The 23210-nt window shown below is 40.7% G+C and overlaps 1 protein-coding gene across 1 annotated transcript; it reads right to left on the minus strand.

The window, feature by feature from the left end:
* Positions 1-2474: 2474 nt before the first annotated feature.
* On the minus strand, positions 2475-22334 carry Eif1ax (eukaryotic translation initiation factor 1A X-linked). The gene is made up of 7 exons (XM_008835720.3): positions 22093-22334; positions 15244-15327; positions 13855-13958; positions 12738-12788; positions 10194-10275; positions 8452-8543; positions 2475-5000 (listed from the first exon to the last, which is right to left on the minus strand). The coding sequence occupies exons 1-7, from the start codon at positions 22106-22108 to the stop codon at positions 4995-4997; spliced, it is 435 nt and encodes a 144-aa protein (XP_008833942.1). The 5' UTR covers positions 22109-22334; the 3' UTR covers positions 2475-4994.
* Positions 22335-23210: the final 876 nt, after the last annotated feature.

A 23210-nucleotide genomic window follows, 5' to 3' on the forward strand; every position in this document is an offset into this window, starting at 1 on the left:
AAATCCTTGAAAGCATGCAACATATTAATCAAAGTCAAGAAGGTGGGGGGGGGGTGAGAACCCTGAGTTAAGTAGCATATTTTAGATGCAATTAACAAACTCCGGGCTTGCAATCAGCATCTGTGGGAGGTAGGGTACAGCCTCGGGGACAAACGACCTGTGGAATCTGACAGTTTTCAGGCAGTGTCAGACTTGAATTGGAGGTCAGCTGGTGCCACTGAACTGCTTGCTTGCTTATTTTGTGGGAACCTGAGCCCAGAGATTTGGTCAAACATTTTGTGTTGATTCAGTCAAGGAAAATCTGTTCAAGATCTGAACAGCAAAGATTGCTTTTGCTGAGGATGGTGAGGTGGTGCATGCCTATAATCCTAGAACTTAGGAGGCTGTGGCTGGAGGGCTGGGAATTCAAGGCCAGCTAGGGTAACACAGAGACCATTTCACCCCAATCCCCAAAAGACTTTCATGTTGGCCAGAAGTATAGGTTCACTCATAGCTTTTTGCCCAGCACAAAAGAAGGTTCACTAAAAGTCCTTAATTGGAAATCATTTTGGACAACCGATTTACTATTAGAAAATGTCTTCTTTAGTGTAGGTTCGTGACAAATTTACTCATTGAGAAGTGCAACCCCATTTGGAATGTGACTGAACACAACCAATTTGTTCAAACTACCAAAACCAGACAAAAATAGACAAAAGTGCACTTTTTTCTCACACATCACCAATTATTTCCAAAATTTCAGAAAAGGATGACCTTGAACAAAATCTAACAAATTGTTAGCTTGAAAAGAATCAATTGTATACACTGTTGGGTTGTTTCATGTTTTATTTTCTAATTGATGCAGTTCACATGTGATTTCTTTACAATGTTCCATGGGATGGGAAAGGAAATCTCCAAAACAGTATTGTCATTGATCTATAGCAGAACTCATTAAAGGCATTAAAAACGAAGTATTACCATAGCCAGCAATATTAGTAACTGTAAACTTTCTTTGAAGAAATTTAGAGCAGTTGGTAGTCTAATTAAAATAGCTTCAAGCAACTTTGAAACTTCCACCTGCTAATCTTATGCTGAATAAGGGTGGTAACCATAATAGTGTCCACATAATACAAATAGGTATTCTGCATGTTCCTTCTGTCATAGGGATCAAAGACTGCAAGTAAATTCTATGGTAAATAGTGAATATGGAAGGCATGCATGCATCTTCAGTCTCACAGGGTCCTGGAGATCAACTTGCAAAGCAACAGATGCTACACCCAGTGTTTCACGTGTACAAACATCTACATTATTAATCCTCCAGAAAACTCTAGGGCAGGTACTATTCTCATCAGTCCTACCTCACAGGCAAGGGTTGTGAAGCTGAGAGCAGCTGGAGGTGCTTGGTAAAGAGCTGGATGGAGACTGTGGTGTGGTACAGGTCACCTGACCCCAGGGCCTCTGCTCTTCCCTTTCTAGTACATTGCCTGTCGAGCACCTGGTGGTTTCTAATACTTTCTTAACCGCTCAGACTCTAGTGTCTATTCATACTTGCACTATGATTTAATTCAGACTTTGTTTTTTTCAGAAGAGGAAGAAAAAAATTCCACCAAGGATGAAAAGGATGGTTTAAGGGAAACGACAGGCACAAAGGTAGTAGTACACAAGGTTCGTGGGGGTTCTACCACTATATAACACTTCTTACCAACTGAGCAGGCTAGAAATCACTCGCCAATACACATCTTTCAGAAGGTACAGTAACGTACAGAGCTACATTTTCATTCTGATACTGACTGGAAAGTCGCAGTCTATACTAGATGTCATTCAATCTGTACACAATACAAATGGAGTAGAAACCTAGCTATTTTATTTGAAACATGCTTACCTATTTGATTACTCAGGTACTCTGCAGTCAATACTGACAGTAGTTTACACCCATTAAAGATGTTGTTCAACATTATAATTCAAAGTTTACATAAGATGAATGATTAGGTTAAATTGCGAGTCATAGGTTTTTTTTTTTTAAAGCAATTACTTACAGCCACGATTCCAAACATGGGATGAGTAAACCAATGGCTATACTTTTCAATAAAAAATAAAAATTCTTATTATGAATAGTTTAGTCTCCCAAAAGCTAGATGTTTAACAATGATTAAATAGACAACTGAATTTTGGCAAGTCTCTTTACACAAATGCTTGGATGGTTAGACACTTTAGCAATCAGCATGTCCATGCTCTAGCTGGACTAAACTGCTAGAGAAATACAACCCTATTAAGTTGGTCTGTTGTTTACGTACTGCTGAGGATCACATCCAGAGCACTGCGTGACCCTATCAAATTACAAGTAACTATTACAGCATTCTACCAGCACAAAGGATTATTCTGGCTGGGTATGATGACAGCGTTTGGGAGCCAGTGTTTGGGAGGTAGAGGCAGATGATGAGAAGTTCAAGGTCAGCCTGGGCCACATGAAATCCTGTCTCAAAAAAGCAGCATTATTCTTAGGTTTCAAACATTTTATTTTCTTTCTGGGTACTTCTTTTAGCACTGTATTATGGGAGTCACACCAAAAAGAAAAAATAAACAGTTTTGTTGAAGACCACATCCATTCCTTATTTGAAATATAAACAATCAACGAAATTATACAATCCCCACATCAAATACAAGAAAATTCTTCCAGGGAACATTTGAATGAGTGACAACTGTATTCAACTACCTTTAATCATTATGATTCCAGATCGTATAGGATACAATAGGAATAGACTGCTGTGCTACTATTTAGGCATGAAGAATTAAAACTACCAGAAGTGACATGGATGGACAGTAATTTTTAAAAACCTTTCTATTTGTTATAAGTGGAAAATATTTGAGCTGTATTACTCCTATCAAGAACTGTATCACCTGTGCAGAGTTTAAACACTCATGATAAAATAGTGTGTATCTATGTTCACTGCAAATTTAGCAAAACACTTTTTGTTGTTGGTTTTTTTTTGAGACAGTGTCTGACTATATAGCCCTGGCTGGCCTGAACTACATGGCCAGGTTGGCCTTGAACAGCAAATCCTCCTGTGCTGGGATTACAGGTGTACAGGCGAAGGCCACCACACCCAGCTAGCAGAATACTTTTCGGGTATAGAGGTCTAAATACGTTAAGATTATTGAGGAAGACTATTGTTAAGCAAACTCCTCAGGGCTAGTTTCAGCCCTGTCCTCAAATGCATTCTACCTAGATACATACTAAGAAATTTCACAGAATAAGAAATATGGACCACAGTGATGCACTCTTTTCTGTTTTTTATAGTACCTCAGACTTTGAGTTCAAAGTATGCACACTTAGGAAATGAAGTCACAGTTAAAGGGATTAGAGAAGATCTTCAAGTTGTTGGAAGTCATGTGAACAGTCATTCTTTTTGTAACTGCGTCAATTACTAGTTCTCTGGACACCAGCAGAACACAAGGCCTACAAGGTACATGATGGATCTGTTGTTTAAAATGTGTATGATCTCTGCATGGCTAGTGAATTCTGACTAGCCTAGCTCTAACTGAATTGTTAATTCCTAATTCCTAAATAAGAGTAAACCTAAATTGCCAATACAAATAAAATTGGACCCCCAAACTATCCGCATAGTAAAGTTAATAATACAAAGTCAGAGTATAATGACTCTGCAGCATGGTTTTGTTTTTTTCCAGCTGTAGCTCTTTCATTCAGAAATTAGAAAGCATCTTTTCCTTAAATTTTGTTTTCTATTTGTTTTTGAGAGAGGGTCTCATGTAGCTGAGGCTGGCCTAGAACTTCCTAAGTAGCTGAGGCAGATTTTGAACTCCCAACCCTCCTGCATGGACCTCCCAAGTGCAGGATTAAAGGCCATGCCAGGATTCCTAGCTCATTGCGTTTGTTACTCTGTTTTCCTCAATTTATGGATAGGCTGAAAAAGCATTTATCTATACAGGTTGTCATGAATTTAAATCTTCACTTATCTATATCTGATGTGTTTATAAAGCACTCAAATTTGTAGTTTATGTGAACAAGATGTCTGAAAATAAAATAACAATTTCAACAGTCTTTCTGTTCTGTAAAAATATTCTACACACAGGAGTAAAACAATTTTTTCCTTGTCTGGGAAATTTCCTATGCACATTAGGAAATGTGCATTAGCTGAGAAAAGAAATCATCCCAACAATATTTCCAATGTTAAGACAATTGAGCTCCACCTAGTGTTCAATTTTCGCAACTACTATCCTTAGTTCAAAATGGGCATTAAAAACCAAGTTCTAAAAACATTCTGGAAATGCCTCCCCATGCCCCCCAGTAAGTTTAGGATGGCAAAATAAGATCATGAAAAGAACTCACATGGTATCAAAATTAGTACAAAAATATCCATGGTACTTAAATTTGAAAGGAAGACTTATCAGTTTTGCTTTTAAATACATGTTTTGCTGGGTATCAGTGTGGTGGTACATGCTTGCAACCCCAGTACTCAGGAGGCTGAGAAAAGATTAGGGTGAGTCTGAGGTCCACCAGGACTACAGTGAGTTCCAAACTCACTTAAGAAACAAAGTGAGACTCTGACTCAAAACACAAAAAGAAAACCAATAAAACAGTATAACAGATTTTTGCCTCCTTCATTTGTATCAAAATCTCTGGGCAACTGGAATACATACAAACATAGTACAGTCAACAGTAATGCAAACAGGGCCCAATTGTATTTTATAGGGAGTACAAGGCAAATAGTTTATTCAAACATCCACTTCCTTACTGGAAGTGGTCAAAGCAAGAAAGGCATAAGCATTTTTTTTCCTCCCTAATTTCCATTACATCGAAAGAACAAAGTGGGCATAACATGTCACTTAAGATAGTTCAGCACATCAGTTTTGAAAGAAGCGACCTTAGTTAACAAATTAAGTCTGCCTCAACAAATTACAATCAAGATAGTGAAAACTTTTCCTTGTGGTCTACGGCCAGATTCCAAACTTGTAGGACAATCTTCAGAAAGACTGGAATGTAGAATGTTGAGTTCACTTTAGATCTGAAAGGGAAAAGAACATCAAGTTAAAGGAAAAAAATAATTCTTTAGAAAGTCTTTGCCGGAGCTGGAGAGATGGCTCAGTGGTTAAGAACACTGGTTGTTCTTGCAGAAGACCCGGGTTCAAATCCCAGCACCCACATGGCAGCCAACAACTGCTCATAACTCCATTCCCAGGGGATCCGACAGCCTCTTCTGACCTCCACAGGCATTGCATGACACAGGTTCACTTAGCTACATGCAGGCAATACACTCATACATATAAAAAATTAAAAATAATATTAAAAAAAGAAAGTCTTTGCATATATATGTGTATGCACATGTGAGTGGTAGAGGCAGAAGGAACCTGTGTCGGTCCTTGCCTGCCACTTTGGAGATGGGACCTCTTTGTTGTTTGCTGCTGTGTACATCAGGCTAGCTGGCCTGAGAGCTGTTGGGGATTCTCCTGTCTCTATCTCCCACCTCCCTGTGGAAGCACAGGGATTACAAAAGTGTTACTATACCCAGCTTTATGTGTATTCTGAACACCTCACCCACAAAGTCATCATTCTAGCCCTGGAGAACTCTTATGTCCTAAAAGGCTACTATGCATAAGTGTCACAGGTTGTCTGGGAAACCAATTATAGCCTACTTTCAGAAAATCTGATATCCTTCATAATGTATGCTATGCAGAATTTTTAAAAGATTTATTATTTTATGTTTAATTACATATATCTGTATGTGGGTATATGCATGTGAATTGCAGGTGCACACAGAGGCCAGAAAAGTGCATAGGATCCCTTTGAAACTAGAGTTAACTGCCTGTAACTGTGTTGCTGGGAACTGAACCTGAGTCCTCTGTAACAGTAAGTACTCTTAACCTCTGTGCAATCTCTCCAGTCCCCCCCCACCAGAATATCTGTGTTTTTTCAATTTTATGAATGACTACCTATATTTATGTAAATGCACCACATGTGTACAGTGCCTGAGGAAGTCACAAGAGGATATCAGATGCCCCGGAACTAGAATTATACAGTTGTTAGCTGTCATGTGGGTTCTGAAACCAAACCTGGGTCCTCTGCAAGAGCAGCCAATGCTCTTAACCACTGAGCCATCTCTCCAGCTCCTCACCCTCCACCTCAAATGGCCTGGAAGTCACTATGTAGACCCAGGCTGGTCTTGAACTCACAGAGATCTGCCAGCCTCTGCCTCCTGAGTGCTGAGACTAAAGGCGTGTGCCACCATGCCCCACCCTGAATATTCTTAATGTAAGTTTACTGTCTCCTTTTGTGCTAAGATCTGAGATTTCATTTTGCATTTTTTTTTTTTTTGGTCTTTTTGAGACAAGGTCTCCCTGTAGTCCCAGCTGTTCCCATTTTGCTTTTTAAATTTTCTATAAAAAGACTTGGCCTGTGGAGGCCAGAAGAGGGTGTCAGATCCCCTGGAACTAGAGTTACAAAAATGGTTGTTAACCACAATGTGGATGGTGGGAGCCGAACCTGGGTCCTCTGCAAGAGCAGCCAGTGCTCTTAACCACTGAGCCAATTCTCCAGTTCTTATGAGAACGCTACATTTTAGGGGAAGGAGCAGACATGAGGGAACATGATCTCTTAAAGACTAGACAAGTACATCATTGAAAGAATATGCTTATAGGAATACAGGTACACCTACAAACCCATGAACACAGAAAGCTGGAGAAATAGTCCCAGCAAACAAGCAGGGTTCTCAGGTGATACAGCAAATAGTTATAAAGAAATGTTTATGGACTAGTGAAATGGCTCAAAGGGTAAAGGAATTGGTTGTCAAGCCCTGAGTTCAATCTCTGGAATCCGCATGGTGGAAACAACGAAATGGCTCCATACGTGTACCCTAGGCACCCATCCACTCACACAAAATAAATAAATACAATGTTTCAAAAACATGTTTGAAGAATGTATATTCTGGGGTTGGAGTGGTTAAGAATGCTTGCTGCTCCTGCCGAATACCCGAGTTCAACTCCCAACACCCACACTGATCAGCTCATAACTGCCTATTAAGTCCAGTTCCAGGGGATCTAATGTCTGCCTCCTTTGGCCTCCTTGGGCACCCCCACATATACCATAAATAAAAAAATTCAGAGTAAGTCTTGTCAATTCCTAGGTGGCATAGCCTGCAATCCCAGCACTCTGGAAGTGAAGGAAGGAGGACTGAGTTCAAAAGTCACCCTCTCCTGCACAGACCCAGGAATACGTGGCTTCATACTTTTGTTTTACAAGCTCTCTCCTCTTCTGTCTTTTTGTCTCTCCATCTGTCTTCCTCTCTCTGCATTACTAGGAATTAAACCCAGTCTTGTACATGCTAGGCAAGCACTCTACAACTGAATTATGTCCTTTGTCCAAGACTCCTTAAATTCCTAAAGAGACTTACACAACAGTCAAAAATATTTGGATTAGCACCTAATCCACAGCATATGGTCACTGTTATATTCTATAACAGTTCATTCGACTGTCAAAATATTGGCGACAATATAGGCAAAGAATGCTTTGTTGGGTATGGTGGAGCACACCTTTAATACCAGCACTCAGGAGGTAGAGGCAGGCGGGTCTCTCTGAGTTCAAGGCCAGGCTGGTTTACACAGCAAATTCCAGACCAGCCAGGGTTATAGTGAGACCCTGTCTGAAAAGTAAAACAAAACAAAATGCTTTGGGCCCAGGATCTCCAAAGGAAGGGGAAAAAAGAGTTTTATTTTATTTATTTTTCTATTTTGGCCTCCTTGGGCACCCCCACACATGTAGGCAGTATCTTAAGAAGGCACCAGACCCCCCAGAGTTGGACATACAGGCAGTTGTGAGCTGTCTTATATAACTACTGGGAAGGGTCTTCTGTAAGAACATTATGCACTCTTACCTGCTCAGTCATTTCTCCAACCATTAAAAAGTTTTTAGCATCATAGCACTACCATGCTGAAAGCTGGGTATGGTGGCACACACCTGTAATCATATCATTTAGGAGGTCTTGCCATGTAGTTCCAGCTGGCCTGGTATTTGCTTTGCAACCCAAGCATGACTTCAAACTTGCAGCAAATCCCCTGGCCTCAGCCTCCTGATTGCTGGGACTACAGTATGTGCTACCATACCCACCTGGCTAACAGTTTGATTGCTAAGTAATTCTTAGGATTTAATTCATAGCTTAGTCTCAAAATATGCTTTTATTTATATATAGTAATTGTGCTAAATAATAATTTTCATATTTTCATATAAAATACTCTATTTCCTATTCATTCACTGATTATCCTTTTATCCTTCCACCTTCAGCTCCTTCCTCCTCCTGGATAATCTATTTTACTTTCATATTGCCCCTACCCACAAGTACATATATATATTCTCATGTAAGTGTTCTACATTCCTAGCATTAAAGGAATTTAAGGGAAAGAGCTAGTAATCTTTGTGTATAACTCATGAACAGAAACCAGAACAAGCAGGATGCATCTACTTACATCATCAATGTCCTCATCATCATCTCCAATGTCATCAAACTGAATTTCATCATCATCTCCAGGGCCAAATGTATCAGTTTCATTGATTTTAGCTAAAGACACAATTAAAAAAAATAGTGATAATATAATCAAAATGTTAGTAATCTTACATATTATATAGAGCAAATTACTAAACAAAACATGGAGAGTACAATTTCCTTTTGTTCACAAGGGCCATTCAGCAAGGCAAGCACTAATTACACCATCTCTGAAGCAATTACACATTCCAGTATGCTTCAGGAGAGGTCTGAGTACATACTAACAACTTTATTTCCTAACTCAAACAGAAAACAAACAAACAAACAAAAGGAAGTTCCTCTAGAAAAGAGAAAGATTTGAGAAGAGTGATTATTGGACTTGACATTGGGGAAAATTTCAGTGTCCAGAAAACTTAAGTGTTGATCATATGCAATCACAGCATACTTACCAAGCTGGGAAACAGAAAAAAAAGAAAGAATGGAAATGAAACAGCTGATTTGCCAATTGTCAATCAGAAAGAAACATTTGGTCAAATTATGCTTATCCCTAAGCAGTGTAAATGAACCAGGGCATGCTAGCCTGTTCCCAAATAGTTTAGCATTTCTGAGATCACAAATGGCAAGTGAGTCATTTATAGTAGGGTTTTATGATTACAAAAAAGTCATGTTTTCATGACAAACTACAATGGAGACAAAAATTCTAAAAAATAACTAACTGAAAAACAAAGTAGCACGAAAGAGACATCTCAGCAGTTAAGAGCACTTGCTGCTTTTGCAGAGGACTGGATTCCATTTCCAGCGACGACATGGAGGCTCAACCTGTAACTCTGTCCCAGGGGGTCAACTCCCCATTTTGGTCTCCATAGGCACTGTGCACACGTGGTGCACTTACACTTAGGCCAAAACATCTATATACATAAAATCTTTAAAAAAAAGAAAAATGGAAAACATGCAGGCTTACAAAATAGTGTGCAAAGTATACTTTCCCCTTGATAAATATGTAGGAGACTCAATTTTTAAAGTTTTCTGCACTAAGAACGGATTACTTTTATATTTTGAGGGGGAACACAAAGCATATTAGTTAAAACAATCCTACAGGATACAAGAATATGACAGACTGAAAATATACTTGCAATAAAAATCCGTATTAGTCAGGCATGGTGACACACACCTTTAATCCCAGCACTTGCACTCAGGAGGCAGAGGCAGGTGGATCTCTGAGATTAAAGCCAGCCTGGTCTATACCAAGTTCCAGACCAGCTGAGGTTATAGGGAGACCTCGTCTCAAAAAACAAAACAAAACCAAATCCACACCACTTAATTATTGTCCTTTATATTTAACACATATAAAAAGACAAACACTTAAAGAGATTTTTTTTTTGTGGTTCTAGGGACTGAACTCAGACTCTTGTGCATGCTAAGTTGGCTACAACTGGGCTGTACTTGCAACCCTTCTTGAAGGAGTTTTAGAGTATCACAAAGAAACAATTCCTTTGACTGAGGCTGTAATTCCTCATTAAACACACGAGTATCAGGAATAGAATTCTAGTAGCGTCTTTCCTATAGAATCTAGTATTATGAAGTAGAGGCAGGTATACTTAAAACCAGTCACATAAGCATAAAAATAAACAAAAACATTTACAAAACTTTACAAAAATTCCATTACTTAAACACTAGCAGATAACCTGAACACCACATGACAATTTAATAGAACTCGGTCATTACCATGTTCTGGAAGCTCGCCATATGCCTTAAGACTTCTAGCTTCATCTGCATTGTATTTTAGAATTACATCAGCTTTGTTATCCTTAAAGAGAAAAAAAGGAAAGTTTAGAACATTATACTAAACTACAGTTATTCTTATACTACTTTTAAATTGAATTTAAAAAAATAAAATCTCACTGTTTTGCTATAAACCTTTTTCCTTTCTTGACATTTTAGTTTTCTTCTGCTATCTGAAAAGAATCCTTAGGTTTAACTCAGAAGGATTTGTTTTTTAAATTTTGAAACAGGGTTTCCCTGAAGCCTCAGCTGGCTTAGAACTCATGTATGTAGACCAGGTTGGCCTCAATCTCAGAGATATGCCTGCCTCTGCCTCTACTGGCATTAAAGGTACGAACCACCACACTCTGCCCTTGGAAAAGTTTTATAAGCATAGTCGAGCAATGGTTAACAAAAAAAATCAATGTGATACAGGTAACAATAACAGCAGAACTATGTAGACCTAACTCTTTACATTTAACATTATCCTTTAATTAGAAGCACAAATGCTCCATGGGACTATGATTTGGAGAGTGATCAAACACTGCAAGTGAAAAACTGTGACTGGCACCATGACCTAAGGAACATTTTGTGTGTGTGTGTGTGTGTGTGCATATGTATGCACATGCATATGCGGGTGGCCAAAGAGGCCAGAAAAGGGCATCAGACCCCTGGAACTGGAATTATAGGTAGTTGTGAGCCAGTTGACATAGGTGTTGGGAACTGAACTCCAGTCTTCTGTGGGAGCAGCAAACATTCTGAACTGCATAGCCATCTCTCTAGCACTGACCTAAGGACCTTAATATGCTTTTCTGCATCTCTGTGCTTTTCAGGACAGCTGTGATGGTTATTCTTGACTATCAACTTGACAGAATTTAGAATCATGTTGAAAAACATCTCTGGAACTATTTGTAAGGGAGTTTCTAGCTTTGGTTAACTGAGGTGGAAAGGCCTACCCTAAACTGAGTACTAGTACTCATCTGGTTCCTGATTCTGCATGCAATTTGAGTAGCTGCCTCTAGCTCTTGCTGTCACCATTTCCCCACCATGACAGACTGTACCTTCAAATTGGGAGCCAACATAAGCCTTTCCTTCTTTAAGTTGCCTTTGTCAGGTAGGTATTTTGTCACAATGATGAGAAAATTAGTATGCAAGGCTATGTGACATTTGTGGAACAGTGTTCAATTCATTCAGCTGTATCCTCCACAATAATGGTTCTAGGTTTTTGTTTTTTGAGAGACGGTCTCACTGTGTAGCTCTGGCTGTCGCTGTCCTGCAACTATGTAGCCCAGGTTGGCCTCAAACTCAGGTATCTGCCTGCCTCTGCCTCCCAAGTGCTGGGATTAAAGGCAAGCACCACCATGCCTGGTTGGGTTCCTAAGTTTTTAAAGACCTATAAAATAACACAAAACACAACACCAAAAAAGGGAGGACCAAATAAGATATTTTAATTTTTATAACCAAGAAAAGAACAAAACCCCGTATTACGTAGTATTACTCATTCTGAAAACAAGAAACTACAAACAGTAAAGAAAAAAGGGCTGGAGCTGGATATGGTGGCATACTCCTTTAATTCCAGTGCTGCAGGGCATAGGCAGGCGAATCTCTGTGAGACCTAAGGCCACCATGGTCTACAAAGTGAGTTGCAGGCCAGCTGTGGCTACAGGGAGACCTTGTCTGAAAAAGACCCCCAATAAAGAAAAAAAAAAAGGTGGGGAGTTAGAGCGATGTCTCAGCAGTTAAAGAGCATTTACTGCTCCTCCAAAGGACCTGGTCTCAGTTCCCAGAATGCACATGTCAGCTCCTAAAAGCTTACATGCATGTGGTATATGTAATACACCCAGGCAAGTGTCACACAAACTAAACTAGATAAGAAAAAGAGCCAGGCATGGTGGCATCTCAGGCTAGCCTGGTCTCCATAGTGAATCTAGGCCAACTGTGGCTACAGGGAGACCCTGTTTCAAAAAGACAAAGAGAATCTATATTTTGCTTTATAAAAATTAGCTGGGTGTGGTGGTGCATGCCTTTAATTCCAGTACTCAGGAGGCAGTACTCTTTGAGAGTACTACATAGTGATAGTGAGTTCTAGGCCAGGTGTGGGTACAGGGAGACCCTGTCTCAAAAAAGACAAAAACAAACAAAACAAAACAAAAAAAAACCCATGTATGCAGGGCTGGAGGAATACTCCAGCAGTTAAGAGCACTGGCTGTTCTTGCAGAGCACCTTGTTTATAGCACCCATATGACAGGTAACAACCATCCATAACTCTACTTCCAGGGCATTCAACACCCTCTTCTGATATCTATGGGCATTGCACACATGGGTGTGCTTACATACATGTAGGCAATACACATAAAAAAATATTTTAAAAAATGTATGGGATAACTCCTTTGGCACCTGGGAACCATAATCCCAGTGACAACAAGCAGTGTCTAAACACTAGTGACTATTAGGAAAAGGATCATCAAATTCAAGCAAATAATAAAAAAATTAAGATGTAATTTTTACCTGGTAATCTCGGAGGCCAACCAATATGATGTCTGAGGTATTTATCCAAACCTACAAAAGAAGTCACTGCATGATGTACTTTAAATAAAAAGGAATCAAGAAATTCCACAGTAAATGATTCACTTAGAAACTAAAGAGATTTGTGTTCACAAACCACTCCAAGCAGTTTTCTACTGCGAAATAGAAAATGATATGACTTTATAAATCTGTCTTCTTGTCCTTGACTCATGCAGGTGTATACAGCTTTGAGGATCTCTTTTCTTTCTGAAGGATTAACATCCATCCACTTATCCACCCATCCACCTCAGAGGTGAGATTTCTAAAAATCCAAACAAGGGCCATTTGCCAGGTCTCTTAATGCTCCTTAAAATTAGAATAGTTCCCTAGCCTCTTTTCCTTTCTTAACATTCTGCAGAATGTTCCTCAATTTGGATTTGTTATTTCCTATGATTCAGATTCAGTCTAAACATTTTAGGCAGGAATATAAGATAGGTGAGGCAAATGATACTTTTTTTTTTTGGGGGGGGGGGCCCTTTTGAGACAGGGTCTCCCTGTAGCCGCAGCTGGCCTGGATTCGCTATGGAGACCAGGATGGCCTCAAACTCACAGAAATCCACCTGCCTCTGCCTCCCGAGTGCTGGGATTAAAGGTGTGTGCCACCACGCACCAGCAGCAAATGATACTTTTAACAATGTCATCTGTAGCTTGACTTGATAGGAGGCTCAGTGGTAGAGTGTGGTAGTAATTAACATGTAAAAGGCACTGGGGTATAGTCCCAGAAACACTCTCTCTCTCTCTCTCTCTCTCTCTCTCTCTCTCTCTCTCTCACACACACACACACACACACACACACACAAATTAATTTGCCCCATCCTTAAACACTTTTTGATTAGAATAAAACAAACCTCCAGACTTACCTTTTTTCTCAATTTCCCTCTAATGTGGCATAACCTCTTTACACCATCAAAACACATTGCTTCTAGTCGTCCATTTCCCAACATTTTGATTACCTGAGCATATTCTGCAGGGAAGGGGTGAGGAAAAGGATATGAAATATTCCTTTTTGCCCCATCCTTAAACACTTTTTGATTAGAATAAAACAAACCTCCAGACTTACCTTTTTTCTCAATTTCCCTCTAATGTGGCATAACCTCTTTACACCATCAAAACACATTGCTTCTAGTCGTCCATTTCCCAACATTTTGATTACCTGAGCATATTCTGCAGGGAAGGGGTGAGGAAAAGGATATGAAATATTCCTTTTTTTTAATGATAAAAGAACAGTGTTGCACTGGTTGGGAATAAATATACATAGTAAAAATACAAATAAATAAAAGGGAGTTAAAGATCAAGCTAGTTAAAAGCTGACCCAGAGCCAAAACTTTATAATGCCATTTGTACAACTGGGGTCTGTTATTAGGTGCTTTAATTGTCTACTCATTTTGAATAAGTAGTGTAACTACTGCCCTCATGACTCTATGCTCTACTTCCAGAGATCAAAGGTTGTGTACAATATGTACACTTTATCTACCAATCTCACATTCAGATCAGATTCTTACCCTTTCCATATCCTTACTCTTCCCTTGGGATCTTTCTTTTCTTTTTTCTTTTTTGAGGTGAGGGTCTCACTACGTGGCCCTGGCTGGCCTCAAACTCAGAGATCTGTCTGCCTGGGTTTAAATGTTATGTGCCAACACACATCTTGGAATTTTTACAGGGAAATCTCATGGAATTTTTAGTACAAGTTCCTTAAGAGTTAGTGAAGTTCTTATTAAATTAGCATAATGTTGATAGATTATTTTCAGAAAACTAGAAAGACACTCCAAGGAAAATGCCAAATTGTTTGCCAGATTCTTTTCAAAAGGGTACCTAGGAAGCTATTCAATTTCTCTGCCAATGAAAACTACTGAGGAATTTATGAAAGTCTAAAGGTGATGGCATCAGCACTCAGGGGATACATTACCTCAGATGCTTTTTGTTACCTCAAGAGGACTGGAGAAGCGTCTCAGTGGTTAAGAGCATTGGCTGCTCTTGCAGAGGACCTGGGTTTGGATCCCAGCACCACATGACAGCTAAACAATTATTTGTAACTCCAGTTTCAGGGGTTCTAACACCCCCTTCTGGCCTCTGTAGGCATATCATGCAAAGGTGCACTTACATACATGTAGGCAAAACACTCATACATGTAAAATAAAAATTAATTTAAACAAAAAGACTAACCCCTCGAAGATAGCTTGTAAATTCAGTGAAACATATACAGAAAAATATACACTGTCTGCCTGAATAAATGCAATCTCTAAAGAAAGCAGAAATGATTAAGGCCAAGAAACCCAGTTTCTAAGCCAGAAAATGTTTCAATTTTAGTGGCTTATATGTAGAGCACGAGGGCAGGGGACACAGCTCAGTGGCAGAATACTTGACTAGCATGCACAAGGCCCCAAGTTTGATTCCCAACACAGGAAACCAAACAAGCAAACCTAACAAGATCCTAATTTATCAAACTTACCTTGCCCATCTTCCTTGAACACCAGCTCTCGCTTTTCAGATTCATTCTCATTCTTACCTCTACGTCTATTTTTACCTCCTTTACCTAGAGGTTTGTAAAAAAAGAAAAAGATCTCAATTATCTGCAAAAAGTTAAACAAAAACGGTGTCTCTTGACTGATACCCCCATTTCTGTTAGATGACCACAGTCACCATGCTCCTAATCACTATTTGAAAATACCACCCCTACTTGCCAGGATCATGTCGAGTATTAATAGTCATTTATTCCTGGCTTACCAGTAAGTTTACTAAAGTTCAGAAGTTAAAGAACTCACTCCAGACTATAGTCAATGAGGGAGGGAGTCCAGGTTTACTCTTAATCTGTGTCTGCTCCTATTGCAGCTGTCACATTAGGCTCCAATTCAGAACATTTGTTCTTATTCCAGAATCCATACTGGGACATGGTGTTTTTTTCTTGTCTTTTTTTATTTTTCTTGAGATAGGGTCTCACTCTCTAGCCCAGTCTGAACTTGGAATTGGGGTCATCTTCCTGTCTCAGCCTTCTGAGTGCTGGATTACAGAAATGAGCTACCACACTGGCATCATATTGGGTCCTGATAAATTTTCTGAAAGTGCCTTGTCCTTATACCTGACCCCTCATGAAAGAAGAGCATAGGCAAAAAGATGACAGGAGAGAGGATATGAAGTTAATGGAACAGACTTTTATGATGGAGGAAGAATAAGACTAGCAACCTTAAGTGTCTGGATTTTATCTTGTCAAACAAACAAATGACTATGAAACCCTGAAAAGACATGGAAGAACCTTAAGTACATACTGTTAAGTGAGAGAAGGTAGTCTGTCCAGGTCACATACTCTGATTCTAACTATTTAATCATTACACTCTGAAAAAAAGGCAAAACTATGGAGAAAGTAAAAGAAGAGTAGTGGTGCCAGGAGTCTGGAGGGAAAGATAAATATTTGGAACATGGAACAATTTTAGGTTTGGTTAACTGAACAGCATTCCACTATAATGGTGTATGTATGTGTGAGCCCTAATGTAAACGAGGAACTTTGGCTAATAACTAATGTATCCCTTGCAAACTGAACAAATATCACACTAATACAAGATTCTCACAAGGATAAAAGTGGGTTGGGGAGTTATATGAGACTCTACACATGCTGCTCCTCTTTCTGTAAACCTGAAATTGCTTTAAAAAACATCTATTAAAAATGAAATAGCAGAGAACACAGGGATGCAATCAACAAAATCTAGACTGTGAGGAGTAAGTCTATGAGACAGTATGAAGACAAAACAAACAAAACAGATGGAAAATTGGGCACGGTGGTGCACATTTGCAACTCATGAGGTTGCAACAAGAGGATTCTTACATTTTTTAAAAAAATTAAGCAAGAGGGGGCTGGAGAGATGGCTCAGCAGTTAAGAGTACTAGCTGCTCTTGCAGAGGACCCAGGTTCAGTTCCTAGCACCCACATGGAGGCTAACAATCATCTATAATTCCAGTTCCAGGGAATCCAACACCCTCTTCTGACCTCCATGGCACTGCACAACACAGGCGTACTTACATACATGCAGGCAATACACTCATACACATAAACTAAAAATAAATATTTCTAAAAATAAGAAAGGACGGTAGAGAAGAATAAAAAACTTAGCAGTGGCATTAAAATGGAAATACATACTCTTATTGGCTTAAATATATATAAAGTATTTCTGGGAAGACAGAGTTAAGTAAAAGCAGTGACCAGCTGTGAAAAGGACAGGCAGCAGAGACACTTGGGAAGAGGGTTCACTTTTTATGTTGAAAATTTAAATCGTGTACCTGTATTTAGTATTAAAAGATTTAAATAATAAAACCCTTTAACATGGGGGCTAGAGAGATGGTTTGGCAGTTTAGAACTGTGCACTGCTCTTGCATAAGATCTGTTTGGTTCCCAGTTCCCATCTTCCTTAACTCAGCTCCAGGGGATCTGATGCCCTCTTCTGGCATCTGTGGACACTGTACTCACATGTGTGCATATCCTGCATTACATAATCACATAATTAGGAAAAATCTTAAAAAAGTCAATCAAGCAAAGGCAGAAGTGTGGTAAGATACTGTGGCTGGGAAAACTGTTAATATCACTGTCCTTATGATAAGTGAAGAAAGCAGACCCAGCCTGGAGCACACCACGAGGAAGAGAAATCTTTCAGGGGTGGGAAACAAGAGAATTGTGACCAAATGTGGAGAGGAAGAACACAGGAAGAGAGTAAAAAGATGCCCAGAGCTTTCACACAAACCCCTCAGTTATTAGGAAAATGTTAATCTTCTACTTTGTTTTTTTGCATCTGTAAAACCAGATTAGAACAAAAGATTTTCACCCTGGAGGTAACAGTCACTCATTCCCAGGTTTTTTTTTTTTTTTTGTCTTGTCTTTTTGAAGCAGGGTCTCCCTGTAGCCCCAGCTGTCCTGGAACTCACTATGTAGACCAGGCTGGCCTTGAACTCACAGTGATCCGCCTGCCTCTGCTTCCCTAGTGTAGGATTAAAGGCATGCACCACCACGCCCAGCTTAAAATAGTCAATTTCATAAGAGATTTGTAATACTACTGTCTGATGAAAAAACAAACCCTCCAGTTTTGAATAAAGTAGTATTGTAGGACAGAAAAATAAAATAAAATAAATCTAAAAAAAGGAAAGAAAGAATACTGCCAAGGGGAATAACTTGAGTGAACTTGAACATGACTGTTCACATAAGAATGCAGCCTGGCTGACACCTTAAGCAGAGGATCCAGCACAGCCATGTCTGGACTCCTGACCCATATGTTCTACAATTGTAAATGTGTGTTATTTTAAGCTGCTAAGTTTGTGGTGATTTGCTATGTGGCAATAGATAACTCTTATGAAAGGGATGGTATAGAAAACCTGTCTTCAAATAACTGATTTGGTGGCATGGTCCACAAGTGATACCATAAAGAACCTTGAGGGTATTGACCTTTATGGACCCTCGAAGTAAAAAGTATTTGTACTGGAGAGCAATGGCTCTTGGACCAATAAAGCTGGCCTTGTGTCTAAAGCATTCAAGTTCTGCCCCTTCCTAGCTTTGACAATTTTGTTTTTTTTCTGGAACTCACTATGTAGACCAGGCTGGCCTTGAACTGCCAGAGATCCACCTGCTTCTGCCTCCCAAGTGCTGGGACTGCAGGCGTGTGCCACCACACCCGCCTTCATTCCCAGTTTTAAATTGTAAGTTTACTGAAGCCCAGAAACCTAAGATTCATTGTGTAGGGTGACCAGATTCACAGCCAATCCTATTTTGCTCCTAATCCCTACATCAGGGCACCACTCCACAGAATTTTATCAACTATTCATTATTGTTTGTGTGTGTGTGTGCACGCACGCATGCATGCTACGGTGCATGTGTGAGGGTCAGAGGGTAACCTGTGGGAGTCAGTTTTCTCCTTTCACCATGGGGGTGCCAGGGATCGAACTCAGGGTGCCAGGCTTGCTTGGGAAACCTTTCACTCCTGAGCCATCCACCTTGCCAGGCCCTCTCCACAGCATTTTCACCCTAGTTGAAAACTTAAGCCACATTGGAACCACTTCCAAAAGGTGAGAGAAAGGCCACTCTTCAATGATAGTGCTACTAAGGGCCTCGTGGGAAAGCTTGGAACAGCAAAATGTTCACAACCCACATACAATCTAGAATGTATACCTGGCCTCTCACTGAAAAGACCTACTTTTAACTTCTTGAATTTGTACTTGGGATGGTGTCATCCTGCTCTGTGGGTATTAGGTGGGTCCCATACAATTTCCTGATCCAACCTGACTGTTTACAGTTCAGTATTTGAGGTGTTCTTAGGGCACAGAGAAGCTTATTTCCTAGACAGAGAAAAATACCTCAAGCACATATAGATGCTAGATCTTCATTCTAGAGCACCAGTTACATTAAGGGTAAAGATTATACTGCTATAGCTGACTTTAGCAAACTAGTCAAGAATAGTCCATATATTCCTTGAGGAGGTGAATTTTTTTCTTTTTTGAGACCAGGTTCTCAATATGTAGCTGGCTGGCCTTGAGATCCACCTGCCTGCCTCTACCTCCCAAGCGCTTGGATTAAAGGTATGCACCACAAGGCCCAATGAAGAGTGGTGATTTTAAAATCATAGTAACTTCTTCCAAGAGTGCATGAAGCACTTCACTCAAATGCTCTTCGAGACTGGGACAAGGGTTATTCTTTATCCTGATTTGAGGAGTCTCTCAAACTTTTTTGAGGAAATTTAAGTTGAGGCATAAAGACTGTTGAGTTCAAGGTCACCCTGGACTATAGGTAAGACTCCATCTTACCTCCAACCCCACCAGTACAAAGCAAAAGTTGCACAACATACAATACAGTTCATAGCATTACATTTTTTTTTGAGACAGAATCTCATTATGTAATCCTGGCCAGCCTAGAACTTGTTATGCATACCAGGTTGGCCTCAAACCTGTGAGATTACAGGTGTGTACCACCACGCCCAGCTTCATGCAATTGTTACCACCACAAGACACTATAGTCTTTGGATTTTCCAGTGATGAAAATCCTGAGAGAGAACACTACAGTTTATTTCTATATTTCTAAACCCCATAAAGTTGTACGGTCTTGAAAAGTATCTTTCCTTTAAGTAATTTAATGAATAATTAAGACAACAGATTTACTGTTCAAGTATAGGAATGACTGGTACCAGAGATGGGTGAATAGATGTCTCTAAGTCAATCTATGTTGTCAAATTCAAAAGCAATAGATTTTTCAGGTGCCATGTTATTTTATATAATGTATTCGTTCTTACCCCCGTCTTTCATCTTTTTTTTAGGGAGCGGGAAGGGAGTGAAGTATAATCTTACTTTGTAACTCAGATAGGCCTCGAATTCACACTCCTTCCCTCCCAGCCTCCAAAGTACTGGGATCACAGGCATGACCAACACATTGGGCTAATACTTCCCTTTTCTATTTTATTGCCAAAAAATGATGTGCTCTTCAAATTCTCTCTTGAAAGAATGAGATCAAGCTTGAGTGTTTGACAAAGTGGCAATAAATAATCCTTTCTTTAAAAAAATCTTGCTTGCTTTCTAAAAGAATAGCTAGCTTTTAAAGTCGATCAAAAGTCTCAAATTCACAGGTTTTCCAGAGAAATTCCCCAAACGGGATGTCTTTTAAAGCAAGACTCTAGGCTAGTGAATAGATGTTGATTTAATCTACACTAAGCTGTCTCCTTGGATCCAAAGGAGAACCTAGTTTTCTTCACCTATAGGTGGAGTCACCAGAAAGGATGTGACTGAGACCAACAAATATTTATTGAGCATCTTTTAGGCTAAGTGCTATCAAGGCAAAGTGATTAAGACCGACAGTATTCCTGTCTTTTTAGGACTTACAGTCTAGTGTGCGAAGTGGAAATCTAGTCACTAGGAATAAAGTTGAAAATAAGACACCTATTGAGTGATCCATCTCGGAATAAAGAACTCTACAGATAAGACTGTAAGAATTTGAAAATACCAACCCCATTTTCCCCAGGATTAGTAAAAGTTCTTGTTAAACATTTTGATTTCTGGGGACAGTCAGCAAGGTGGAGGCAAAGAGACGACGGGACGACCCTCTCTCAAATCAAGTTGTCCACAGAACTGTGACCAAGGACTCCGAGGAAAAAATGTGAACAGGGACAGGCACAAAGAGCCACGAAGAAGACTCCCTGAAGCCAACACTCAAGCAGAAAGGAGAACACTACTAGCCGTGGGGCAAGGGAGATGGTCCTAAGGATGAATAATCAAGACTTCTTATGGGCAGTGTAATATATTCCTCTCCTGCAGGAAATACAAGTTTTTTTTCCCTTTTTGTACTTGCACAATTTTGATCATAACGAGTATGCTATATAATTCCAGCTACTCAGGAGGTTGAAGTAGGAGGAGCCCAAGTTCAGTGCTAGTCTGGGCCACAGAGTGAGTTCTGGACTAGAGGAGGGGACAGAGCAAAAGGTACAGCACTGGCTGGTGGGAAGCACAGGGTTAGGTTTAATTTCATCAAAAGAGGGACGGAAGATCACTGGCATGAAACACGGTTAAAAGTATGAAAATGAAATTGATTTTAGGAACAGTCTACTTCCATTTAGATTATGCTCTCCATTTTAGAAATCCCAAATAAAAGTATCCTCAAGTCTTACTACTTGTATTTATTCCCAGAATGGAGGGAACTTCAAAGGTACTTACTTTCCTATCAGAATATACATGATCTGAAGCAAAACTGGCAAAGTTGGCTAAATATGAGTCAAGCGCTTTGGGGGAAAAAAAGAAAAATAAGTTAAACCCTGTAAAGCTATGGAACAAAGTAACTGTCTAGAGATAAAGTTTAAAAATGCATCAAAATATCGCCCAGTGGTTACAATACTGAACAAAGTGTCCAGAAAGTAGCCTATGCAGGAGATACCAGATGGGCTGGAAAGCAGGCATCACCCTTTTCAAAGTTCAGAGTCATGCCCAGGGCTTAACTTCCCACACGCCGGAAGCCCCAGAGGCCCAAGGCAGGTGTCCCTACGGGTCCCTATGGCGTCGCGGTCAGCGGCGTGGCGCGAATCAGGGGTACAAGCCCACATTCTCCCACAGGAGGCCCTACAAAAAAATGGCGTCGGCTCCACCCCAATGTGACCAAACTAGGAACCAGGAGTAACTTCCCTGTGCCTCTGCCGAGCTCCAAGCGGCACGCGGAGCATCTGTCCTGAGCAGAGGCGGGGAAGACTGGCAGGAAGGTCATGGAGGCCTGGGCTGACCCAGAGGCCGCGAGCAGGGCTGGGGACGCCCGCCGGGGAGCGGAGCGGCAGTCCCGCGAAACCGGAGTCTTTACCTTTATTCTTGGGCATGGCGGTGAAGACCGGCTGGAGGCGTCAAGGACCGCTGCGGCTCCGATGGACGACGCTGTGGAGAGCGCGGGATGAAGTCGGAGAGGGAAGCAGAGAAACGTGGTCGGGAGAGGTCGGCCACGGGTTGCTTCCGAGAGCCTCCTGCACCCACGTTCGGCTACGGCAAATGGCGTCCCGGCGTCGGGCGGTGCTTTTCCCGGGCCCTCCTCTTCCCCCGCCCGCGGGGCCTCATGTTCCCCCCGCTACTCGGCTCCACGGCGCAGGCGTGGCCGAGAAAGTCTGGTGTGAGACGAGGGAGCGGCTTCAACTGGGAGGGCGGTCAGCCGCTGGAAACGCACGCTGAGAGAAGGGGCCTCACGTGGAGGGTGGAGCCCAGATAGGGGGCGGAGTCTCGGCCGCTGGGCTCTGGATCCGGAAGGGGCCTGACCGGGCTCTGCGTCCCAAAAGAGGGGCGGAGGGGAATTGAGGAAGCACAGGCTGCTGGCTGAGACACCATCTACTGCTTCCTTAGTCGGGGCTTGACAAGTTGCTGACTCATTAACCTCATGCTTAGATGCGTTTTCATGTGGCTACTTCACCCGCCCAGTCAGGATTGGGACGTCTGCGGGGAAGGGGGAAGGCCGTCTTGTCATCCATTTCCAAAGCTGAATATTTGTATGGTGCTTAGAAGAAAATCTGTCTTCCCTACCTTACTATAACCACGTTTGTTGGTTATTGCCAGGGCTTAACAGAGTCTCTGGTACATAGTAGGTTGCTCTGCACACACAGGACAAAAGAAAGGGATGGGAAAAGTTAGAGGCTGAACTATGTTCTTCCAAAATTTATACGTTTAAGTTCTAACTTTCAATATCTCGGCATTATGACTGTATTTGGAGATACGGACGGTCTTTAAAGAGGTGATTACATTGAAATGGGGTGTTAAGGCTTGCCACTACACTAGTATGACTAATGTCCTTATTAGGAAATGATATTAAGACCTAGGCATAAAGGACATTGTGTGAGCCAGAGACACTCAGCTACAAGCCACAAAAAAGAGACGCAGAAGAAACCAAACTTGCCAGTATCTTAATCTCAGCTGTGTAGCCTTCAAAACAGAAAAAGT

This window comes from Nannospalax galili, unplaced genomic scaffold (assembly GCF_000622305.1).
Source record: "Nannospalax galili isolate Female #2095 unplaced genomic scaffold, S.galili_v1.0 scaffold217, whole genome shotgun sequence".
NCBI classification, from domain to species: Eukaryota; Metazoa; Chordata; class Mammalia; order Rodentia; family Spalacidae; genus Nannospalax; species Nannospalax galili.